General features: G+C 33.5%; 2 protein-coding genes across 5 annotated transcripts; one reads left to right on the forward strand and one right to left on the reverse strand.

The window, feature by feature from the left end:
* The first annotated feature begins 1068 nt into the window (after positions 1–1068).
* Positions 1069–6988, forward strand: LOC116347939 (neurabin-1-like). Its single transcript, XM_031778761.1, has 14 exons — positions 1069–1134; positions 1226–1310; positions 1377–1521; positions 2218–2416; positions 2511–2519; positions 2639–2695; positions 2801–2998; positions 3062–3620; positions 3699–3760; positions 3857–4152; positions 4213–4352; positions 4418–4453; positions 4522–4723; positions 5815–6988. The coding sequence occupies exons 1-14, from the start codon at positions 1069–1071 to the stop codon at positions 6080–6082; spliced, it is 2322 nt and encodes a 773-aa protein (XP_031634621.1). The 3' UTR covers positions 6083–6988.
* Positions 6989–7159: 171 nt separating this feature from the next.
* LOC116347941 lies at positions 7160–10046 on the reverse strand. 4 transcript variants are annotated; one of them, XM_031778763.1, is made up of 5 exons: positions 8957–10046; positions 7958–8850; positions 7669–7873; positions 7523–7587; positions 7160–7438 (listed from the first exon to the last, which is right to left on the reverse strand). In XM_031778763.1, exons 2-4 carry the CDS (start codon positions 8700–8702, stop codon positions 7566–7568), a joined length of 972 nt encoding a protein of 323 aa, XP_031634623.1. In that variant the 5' UTR covers positions 8703–8850; positions 8957–10046; the 3' UTR covers positions 7160–7438; positions 7523–7565. The 4 variants fall into 4 exon arrangements, 2 of the variants coding, with proteins under 2 accessions (XP_031634623.1, XP_031634622.1); XR_004201739.1 differs by having other exon boundaries at positions 7523–7873; XR_004201740.1 differs by having other exon boundaries at positions 7523–7873; positions 7958–8960.
* Between the last annotated feature and the right edge of the window lie 648 nt (positions 10047–10694).

Genomic DNA, 10694 nt, shown 5'->3' on the forward strand with positions numbered 1-10694 from the left:
ACAAATTTATGTGAGCAAAAACCAAATATACAAACAGACAGCGCAAAAGTAAAACAGCCTACTTACATGTGTTTCTTATGTAAGTAGGCTGTTTTACCTTTGCGCTGTCTGTTTGTATATTTGGTTTTTGCTCACATAAATTTGTATTCGTCTTTTTGCAGAATATTCTGTATGTTATTGTTTTCTTCTTAGGCCGTCATATGTATGTTATTTGTATTATTTTGAATAAACCACCAACGCGAAGGAACGCTGTTCGTTGCAATTATTATTATTATTATTAAAGAATTTTCAACTTTCTATTTGATATAAGACAGCGACTTGAAAATAAAAAACGACCATTTCACTGGAAAATCATAAAAAATTGCGGTAGCCTAATTATTGTGAAAATTTGTAAATCTTATTTTCTTACCAAAATACATAATATCAGCAAGTTTTTAATTGTTTTTGTATTTGAGCTAGAAAACAAGAATTTTGTGCACGCGTTTTTACGATGATTAGGCTACCGCAATTTTTTATGCACAGAAAGAAAATATCAGCCGACGCTATACGCAAAACCGACTGGTACGTGCGCTCATACGTTTTTACATCTTTTACATCTATTACCATACGATTATTCGACTGTGCGAAGATACGCACAAAGAGTAACAAATCAGTCGAAAAATCGTATGGTCACTAGATGTAAAAGATTTAAAAACGTATGAGCGCACGTACCAGTCGGTTTTGCGTATATCGTCGGCTGATATTTTCTTACTGTGTGATTTTCCAGTAAAATGGTCCTCTTGAATTTTCAAGTCGCTGTCTTATATCAAATAGAAAGTTGAAAATTCTTTCATATCTTGAATCTGGAGACCATAAGACATGTTTTTGCAAGTAGCCGCAATATTATGTCGAAAATGTTCCACCCTAATGTACAGGGTACACTTTGCTGGAATAATTAGAAAAGCACAACCTAATTCATGATTCGGACATGTAGAAGATAGTTTTTTAACATCAAATATTGAGTTGGCAAAACGTTTAATCGCAATATCATGTTTTATAATTTTTCGTTATGTTTCAACTTTTCAAGGTATGGGTGTTGGAGCAGACGCTGGACTTGAGAAGCTGGGCATTTTTGTGAAAACTATCACGGACAATGTATGTATTATGTACTTTTTCAAACGAGGACGGAATGTTATACATTTCACGCCTATATCATATCCTCTTTTCGGTTAATTTTCGAATAAAGGGTGCAGCAGCACGTGATGGTCGTATCCAAGTAAATGACCAAATAATCGAAGTCGATGGCAAAAGCTTGGTTGGAGTTACACAAGGTGACTCGTTAACGTTATTTTAATTTAAAAAAAAGTCACACTAACGTATTAATTCTGAATTTGCAGCTTATGCAGCATCAGTTTTACGTAATACATCTGGTTTAGTCATCTTCCAAATTGGTCGTGAACGTGATCCCGAGAACTCTGAAGTGGCACAATTGATACGACAAAGCTTACAAGCCGATAAAGATAAAGAAGAACGAATCAAAAGGTTTAGAGAAGTTTCCAAATATTATTCAACGACGGTGGGCAACAGTATTGTCTTCAAGCCTTTCAGTATGTAGCTCTCCAGCAACCGGTCAAGGCAATGAAGAATTAAAATGCGAATACACCTGATCTGCACCATCTCCCTTTCCATAGTTTAACTCATTTTAGATCCACTGGATTGAAACTAAAAAGAGAAAAAAAACTATAATAACACAGCTACATGGAGCTGTTCGCCAGTGAGAAACGTATAACAGTAGAATGAAAGAATGAAGAGATTGTATATGTGTATGTATGCATCAGCACTCACAGATGTTCAGCTCTGTGTGGCCGTGATATTGTTGTTGTTTATTTTCTCTTATTCATATCGATGCTACAGAACGAAATTAAATTTACCAAACAAATGTATGTCAAACATTGAGCGAACTAATATATGATGGCGTGGATAAACAACACTCGCATAAAAGTTTTCATACACCGGTTTCTCTACACAGAGAAAAAACGGTTAATATTTTCTGATCGCGTTAAATTATATGAGCTAATATCGTATTGATTTTCAATAATAATTGTCTCAAATATCTTTAATTTTACTTTGTACATTTTTGCTGTGCTTGCCCATTGTTCAACGAAATAATTTAGTTTATTTAAAATATTTTTTGCTTATATTCAAAAAATGTTCTATCACTTTTTATGTACATTTTAGACAACAAGAGGAGTATCTGCGACGCACAATCGATTATTCTGAAGATTCAACTCAACCAGCTTCGGCAAATTCGAGTGTATGCGAGGGACCTACTAGCCCACTCAATCCACTTATCATTGATAATCCTATAAATTCAGAGATGGAGGCTGAAGCAAAACATTCTCAAGAAGTGGAGTCTTTGAAACGTCTTTTACAGGAGGTATGTCTTGAAAGAAGTTTTTCTGTGTCTGTCTAAATACTAGTTTTCTAAAAAAAAAAAATTAAATTCTATTTATTTTTTTTTACGGCTGCAGCACAAAGCGGTAAATATAAGATAATATAATTTCGTTATACTTTTATTTTATTTGAATTCTCCAATTAAAAAAAATCGCGAAATTGTTTATGATTTTTTATTTTGATTTTAAATTCTGATTTATCGTAGAGCCAAAAGACATTCGCTAAGAATTGTGAAGAAGAAAAAAAGATTTTACTAGCTAAGGTATATGCTAATAAACGACTTTAATGATTCCTTTTTTTGCAATTACAATTAAAAATAAAAAAAACCTCCAAGATCTAATATAATTTCAATATAATTTAATTATAGCTCGTCAAGGGCAATGAGAATGAATTATTAACTGAACGCTTGCGGCAGGCTGAAAAGGATTTATCACAAGTGCAAAAAGAATCAGCCAATTTTCAAAATATGTTGCAGGCATCTCAATCTCAATTCACTACACTCGATCAAAAATATAACAAAGCAAAACGTCTGGTTCGTGAATATCAACAAAGAGAAGTCGATATGGTAATAATTACACAAAATATTTATGGTCCAAATCTAATAATTGCTTCATTATTTCCTATATAGATTCAACAAGAGGAATTCTATTTGCAATTATTACAAGAAAAAGATAATGAATATAATGCTCTTGTCAAAAAGTTAAAGGACCGTGTAATTCATTTAGAGCAAGAGCTTCAAGAAACGCAACGGAAAGCTGGACTACCTATATACTTGCCATATGATAGTACAAGTCTTCGACTCACACCACAAATGATCCGGAAGCAGCCACCAAAACGATTCCAAAAATTAGAAACTGGACTATCGGATACTGAGATATCAGATTTTTCGCCAGATGGTGAAGATGACAAAACAGCAACGGTCGAGCGAAAAGTTCCTCTTAAAGATGAATTAGATGCAGCTGTACCACGGGTCTCAGAAATATTAGATACTGCTGTGAATAAATCGAAAAGTGATTTAGTCTCACGCGGTGGATTAGCAAAGCGCTTACCATCAGGAAAAAAAAGCTTAAGTAACAGTAGTTCTGATTGTGCATTGAACGAAAGCGAAGAAGAAGGCATCAATGATGCTATGAGTTCAACTGATATTAGAAGTAAACAAAACGGCCATAGCTTTCTCGAATCGAAAGGTAATATATTTTTGCCAAAGAATTCATCATTTTGTAATAATAATGGGAACATTTAAAAATTATTCACGTTATTATTAGTGAATGACAATAACAACAATAATGGAGACAAAAAACGATTTGAAAATGCGTTATATGCACAGGTAAATTCTTTGTATTATTTTCATTGTTTTCATTATCATTATCCAAATTTGGATTTTAATTAAATGTTTTTTCATTCTTTTTTTGCCAAAAAAAAGGTGCACAAAGAACATAAAGGGGGTGATAACCAAAATTCCATTCCCAATAGTCAGTTTGTTCCACATACAACAATACCAAATATTTATAAAAATGCAAGTGATACCGCACCTATAAGCTCATCATCTTATAACAATGAATTAAGCAGCTCTTACGACAGTATTTTGAGCTCGAATGATAAGCTCTCTGATGTTCAAAACACAGATAACTGGATGTACCCTAATAGAAAACGTGGAAGTAAAGCTGCACCAACATCATTTACTGATCAGCTTAATCAAGTATTAACCGAGCGCGAACAGTGAGTATTACTATATTAGTATTAATAAGTTTTTATAAACATAGAACTCTAAAATTTAAGTCGCCGCCTTGGGGATGGATCATCTCGTGATTCAAGTGATGATTTTCCTGAACTAAGTCGTACGCAAAACCAAGCGATTTCGATGTCACAAACACTTTTAGTCGAAATCCGCCAAGCAGTAAATGAAGCACAGCCAAAAGGTAGGAGATTAGTTTTTAAGAGATTAGTTATATATAATTATATTATTGTTATCTATTTCGTTTAGTTAAAAATGTAATTCCAAACTCACTTTCTCCTCCGGGTAAGTTAATGGATTTTTAGTTATTAATTATTATTACTTTGATTTTTTCATCTGTGATTTTCTCGTAGGTACAGTGCCGTGGCAACATCAGCAAGGACCACCATCACCATCTAGTGTTTCAAGCAGCGGTTCAACCTCACCCGGATATTCACCAAGTCGAACACTAGATTTGTCTGGTTCAAGTACTAGCTTTTCTAGTGAGCGTAAAAATCCACATCACTGGCAAAATGGACCGGTACAAGAGTGGACTAAGGAACAAGTTTGCCAATGGTAAACTGCTTTCTATATTATGATTTTAAAACTAAAGAGTATTCCCAAGGGGATGTACGAACTTTGATTTGAAATAGAACACACTGAAATTATGTTCAACAAGAAACCGTATGAATGCAAAACTGTAACATTGCTATCGGTGAGAACAGTATTGTATTTAAGTCTGTATGTTTTTTGTCAGAAAATTTTACAAAGCGACATCATCAAAATCTCTCGGCTCTAGTGAACTAACGCACTAATACATGGAGTGAACTAACGCATATTACATAGGAGCAAACTGACTCCGGTTCTGTGTGTACGTATGTATTCTGCACAATCACAATCAAAAATTGAGTGCAGAATTTGCAATACATACGGATACACAGAACCGGAGTCAGATTTCTCCTATGTATTGGTACGTGAATTCGCTAGAGCCGTAAGATTTTGGTGATGTCACCTCACAATTTTTTGATAAGTTCGACGATACTGTCATCTACGCCACTGTGGCCACTACGGACAACTATGGATTTCTAGTCAGTTGATTGCAAGTGAGCAAAAGTTTTTTCACTAGTTGGCGGCAACTTACAAGGATACATCCATAGTGATGTATCCTTGTTAGTATAGATTACTCTGAATTCCGTCTGAGCGCTAGTTGGGCATAATTTTGGTGCGAAATAAAACACCAACTAGAATTGAATCGTTGCGACGAAAGAGTAGCTACTGTTTCGCCGCAACGATTCAATTGGTGTTCGTTCGGACATCTCTAATGGAAAGCACATTAATAACACTACTCGGGTGCTTTGTTTCAACATTTAAATATTATGTACACGTGAATTAATTTAATTGTATAGCCATAGAAAAGCTACTTTAATTGGATTATTCGGCCAAATTTCAAATTCTATTAACACACTCATTTCTCATTTTTATGTTTGGTCTATGCAATGATACGTTCACTCGATAGTTCATTGCATTACAATAGCCGACAATCGCAAATGAATTTATTTTTTTATCTAAAATTTGGAACTGATTGGCTAAGTTTAAGCATTTTAAAATTCTGCTTTAATGAAAACGTATTCTGAACGTTTATTTTATGATTTTCTCGTTTCTCTCAGGTTACTTGCCTTGGGACTTGAACAACACACATCAAAGTTCTTAACCCATGGTGTTGAAGGTGGTGCACTGCTACAACTAGACTCTCGTGATTTAAAAATTTTAGGCGTTTCTGGAGATGATAAAACAAAATTCAAGCGAAAGCTAAAAGAACTAAAACACATTGTTGAAAAAGAAAAGCGACAGCAAGAAAAAGATAGAAAAGAACGTGAAAAAATGATAAGAAAGGCAGAAAAAAAAGCAGAAAAAACTGCATCTAAAAAGAAATAGATGGATGTACATTGTACAGCTATTTTAACAATGGTTGGAATATACAAATTTATAATATTAACCACACTACATTTTAAACATGAAACAAATGAAATGGAACAAAGAAAATGCGTCGAACAATGAAGTGACAATGAAGCAAAAATTGTAACTTAGGGCGAGTTTATTAAGATATAATGTGAAATCGAATTGCAGTAAATATAAACATAGTCTGAAATGATTACCCTCTTACAATACGAAAATATAGAAGAATTTACTTTAATTGCATGAAGACAGTAGTGTGATACAAATTTTTATCATAAGATTGTTATTTATTGATTGGCCTGCGAATGAAAAATAGTGAACAAAAAACATAACCTGTTGCTCCACAATATGTTGAGGATCGTATATTTAACATCGCATATTAATGTCTGCATTAATTTGAAATTTTAATTGAATTAATTTACTAATTCGCTGCATTCCAAAATATGGTATCTAATTATTCCCTGTGTTGAATTCAATGAACGATACGAATTAGCAATGAAATGAGAATTAAGAAAAAAGGACAAGAATTGAACAATGAACCATTTAAGTAGAAGAGAAGTTTTGTATACATGGTTTTATACATGTACAAGATTTTTATTAAACTTTTCATAATTTAATAATTAAATCAAATATGTCCAAACACTTTTTTTGCGTAAAAATCATTTTTAAACAATTCAAATTTGTTAATAATGTTGTCTTTATAAATCGAACTTAAAATATTGAAGAAGAACTTCCATCTGAAGCAAAAGACGAATTCTGTCGTTCAATTGAATTTAATTCTTTATAAATGAAACGAACGAAAATAAAAGTGGCCAATATACAATATTGATGTAAGAAACAATTTAAATAAAATAAAATTCTTTTAATACTATAGTACACTTATTACCGAATGAATTGTTGAATGAGGATTCTTAATATTATAAATGAATCAATATTGTATCGTATTATAACAATGTATGTATTCGTAAATGTTTAAGTGAAATATTTTATGATTTCTTTTAATTTATTTGAGTTTTTCATTATTCGATCGATTTAATTAATAAATATTGTTTTTTTTTTGTAATTTAATTTTCTTTATTTTTCTCCATCGATTAAATAAAAAGATTCAAGATACTCTGTAAAATAGAAGGGATTAAATATTAATCATTTGGGATTTTTCATCAAAATAATCCAAAAGGATTAAATATTAGCACTGTAGGATTAAATTTAAATACTTACTAAAAGTAGCTATAATAAGACCACGATGACATCCCGCACAATACCCAGGGCTTAGGGCCGAGAGTTTCGTGCTTGATCTTGGTTAGAACGCGATGTTCCTTGTATTTGTTGTCGATTCTGAAAGTAAACATAGTTAGTGTGCATTTTGAATATTCCATAATGAAATTTTCATTACAATTTGATAAATTATTATTTTTTTACCTGAATGGGTGCTGTAGGTCTTTGAAATACGGGTTGTAGTTCTTCATTTATTACAGCACACCGTCCTATGTTTGAATTGTTTAACAAATAACAAATTCATTACTTATTGTTCATATTGAGAAATCGATTCAATCAAATGCACAAACCTTTGTAGAGTATATTGCGAGCGGCGTTTGTACCACGATTCCATGTGATAATATGACCAATTATCCGTTTTTCTTCGTAGCGTCGGAATTTTGATGCCAGTTGTGCACACCTTTGTTGTTCGAAATTCATCCACTTTGACCACTGTACAGTTGCGCCGTCGCTTCATTTTCTCAAATAAATCGCGTACTTTCGACCGAATATAACCTATTTTTTAAATAAAATCACAAATAGTATTTGGCAAACTCAATATAATGGTGTTATAACTTCAATCATAAATAAATAAATAACCTTTTGCTTCTGAGTCGGCAGCAATGAAATTTTCACCCACAAATACGAATGTTTCTTTGCCATCGATAAACCAGTCTGCCAACTTATCGAGTGTCGTATTCGTATCGATGTACTGTACAACATCTTGAAGTGCATATTCGTACTGCGTGTATGCTTCAAACTTCTCATTGAAATGCCGTAAAATATGATCGACATATCTATCAATGTTGTCTGAATGTGGACCTGGTTGCTCATCAAAATATTCTCGGTGAATACGCATTTTTTCGTCGATGTTGAAAGTCAACTTTTTGCGCCATTTATTTCGCTTGCGATAGCTGATCATGTGATTATATTGACCCGATGTCAATTGAACGAGTTTTTCGCGGCGATTTTCCTTGTTCGGATCATTGTAATTGATCACACAAACACCGCCAATCACCAGCTGAAGACTTGGATCGAGACCATACACTTGTTGCGCTTTCAATAACTTTTCTTGAGTCTCCCGCATGATTTCATTTTCGTCTTTGACAACGACGAATTTTGTGCGTTCCATCCAAAATGACATAGCCATTCCATCCGTTTGAATTGAATTTTTGAATATTAAAGTGGCACGATTGTCATTTTGCGGTGTTCTTTCGATGGCACCAATGTCAAAATACGTTCGCCAAAGCACGTCCCAATCAGCGGCTTTTAATTCCTTACACTGCTTTGGTGTTCCATCACGTCTAATGAGCCGTGGGTGTGGGCATCCGATCTCTCTCAGCATGTAATAAAGACCTTGCTTATCTATGCGAATGTGATGTCTTTTAAACGTTGAAACTGGAAAAACGGTGAAATTTCTGTAATCACGGAGCTCTGTTCTTTCACCTCGTCGCAATGCCGCCTCTCTATTTCATTGGTGATCACGAATGTACCTATTGTTCGATTAACGAGGAAATCAATAGAAATTGCATTGTTTAACGAATGAAACAAAAATGATTGTGTGCAACCGATTGATTTGAAATAATATAAAAATATTACCGGTTTACCGTTGCAAATGTAGAAATATTGGTACGTATTTGAACCAATTGCCTGCCGTCGTCATCGTACAAAAATATGCTCGACCATCTCCGAAACGAATTGGATGCAATTCATTTTTTAGTATCTCAATTAGATACGGATCTGGTACGCGCTCTGATTTCTTTTTGAATAGATATTCCATGGTATCGTTGATCTGTTGCTTAGTCACATTTTGGTGCTCAAAAAACTTCCGAAGACGAGAATATGCGTGATAGCAAACGTTATTCTTGAAATTTGTGTAGTAAATTTGTGATGCGTAGTTGAATATATTTGATATTTTCTCAATTTTTGGAGCTCTCACGAAATATGTCGAACACAAACGGTAAATCATTCTGGACACCTTGTATCCAGACTTTATTACGGCATCTTCATCGTCGCTATCAAAATTTTGCGTTCCTCGGAAAAAGTCATCGAAGAAGTTCTTATCAACGAATTGACTGAAGTAATCTTCGATTTCACCGTATCGATTTCCATCACAACGCACTTGAAAAAATGTGAAAATCATGTAATGAACACTGAGTGCACCCAAAATGAAACATCGCGTCATTTCAAGCTGATCAAATCACGAACTTTATCTGTTTTCATTGGTCGATTCCGTTTCAAGACTTTTTTTGCACTTTTCTTTATCGTTTGAATTTCACGAATTTTTTTCCTCTTTACTGGCTTTGGCTTAGAAGCCGATGCTGCAGGCTTCCGTTTCTTTCCAGCCATCGTGATCGAATGATAGTATACCGAACACCCAAGCAATCAAATTGCACTGTTCACTTGTTGCATTGTGTATCGTGCTATTTAGCGTAGCAGCCTTTGCCAAAATGTATGCAAACGAATGAAAAGGGGAATAAAGAATAAGACGCAAAGCATGAACCGCATACACACATACATATACTTTCTTCGTGTTTTTGTAACTGACGCACGGTGTCAAAACCTCAAGTGAACACTGCATAGAGTTTATCAATTTTTTTAAAAATAAGGTGCACTTATAAGTAACCTATGCCAAATGGTATAACCTATGCAAAAATTCCCAAAAGTTCCAAAACTGGTCGATTTTTTATCTTTGTGTTTGAGGAAAAACTTGACTATACTCCCAATATCGATTATTTTTATGCTTTAATCATCAGAACAGAACGCAAACAACACATTGCAAAATAATATTTCATCCAAACTCAAAAATTGGTACCTTCACATCGTTTCATTGAAAATTCTCAAAAATTCCGAGTTTCAAATTATTTATTTCTAAACAAAAAATTATGAAAATTAAAGGATATATGATCCAGGATGATCAATAATTGTCTGAAATTTATATGTCATAATCTCATGTTTGGTACCCATGTTGATACCAAATAGAGAATTTGTAGAAAAATACTGAACATTAACATATTGAATGCAAGGGGATCGTGTACCTCTAAACCCTGAAAGCGCTTACAATATTCGCCGTACAAGTTATAATTGTGTCACTTAAATCTCATTATCATCCTAAAAGGAAATATTCCTTATAAACAGTACGAAGTACTTATACAAGCGTCTTAATTGAAAAGAAGTTAAAATTGTGATAACCATGTAACAAAATTGAATTTTCCGTGAAAAATTTGGAAAATTCATTACAAAATGGTGTTTAACTCCATTAAATGCCTTTAAAATTATTCTGCTGTCCAGGTCGTTAGAGCAAAATAGTTTTTCACGCCAAAATATCCTTCGAAAA

This window comes from Contarinia nasturtii, unplaced genomic scaffold, assembly GCF_009176525.2.
Source record: "Contarinia nasturtii isolate CC-2019 unplaced genomic scaffold, AAFC_CNas_1.1 Cnas_scaffold_2166, whole genome shotgun sequence".
In the NCBI taxonomy this organism is placed as follows: Eukaryota; Metazoa; Arthropoda; class Insecta; order Diptera; family Cecidomyiidae; genus Contarinia; species Contarinia nasturtii.

Coding starts and splice junctions, on each gene's coding strand:
- LOC116347941 (XM_031778762.1), bottom strand. CDS start 8,702: ATGCTGAGAGAGATCGGATGCCCACACCCACGGCTCATTAGACGTGAT. Junction 7,874..7,957: donor TGCCGACTCAGAAGCAAAAG/GTTATTTATTTA, acceptor TTTAAAAAATAG/GTTATATTCGGTCGAAAGTA.
- LOC116347939 (XM_031778761.1), top strand. CDS start 1,069: ATGGGTGTTGGAGCAGACGCTGGACTTGAGAAGCTGGGCATTTTTGTG. Junction 2,999..3,061: donor AACAAAGAGAAGTCGATATG/GTAATAATTACA, acceptor TTTCCTATATAG/ATTCAACAAGAGGAATTCTA. Junction 3,761..3,856: donor AAAATGCGTTATATGCACAG/GTAAATTCTTTG, acceptor GCCAAAAAAAAG/GTGCACAAAGAACATAAAGG.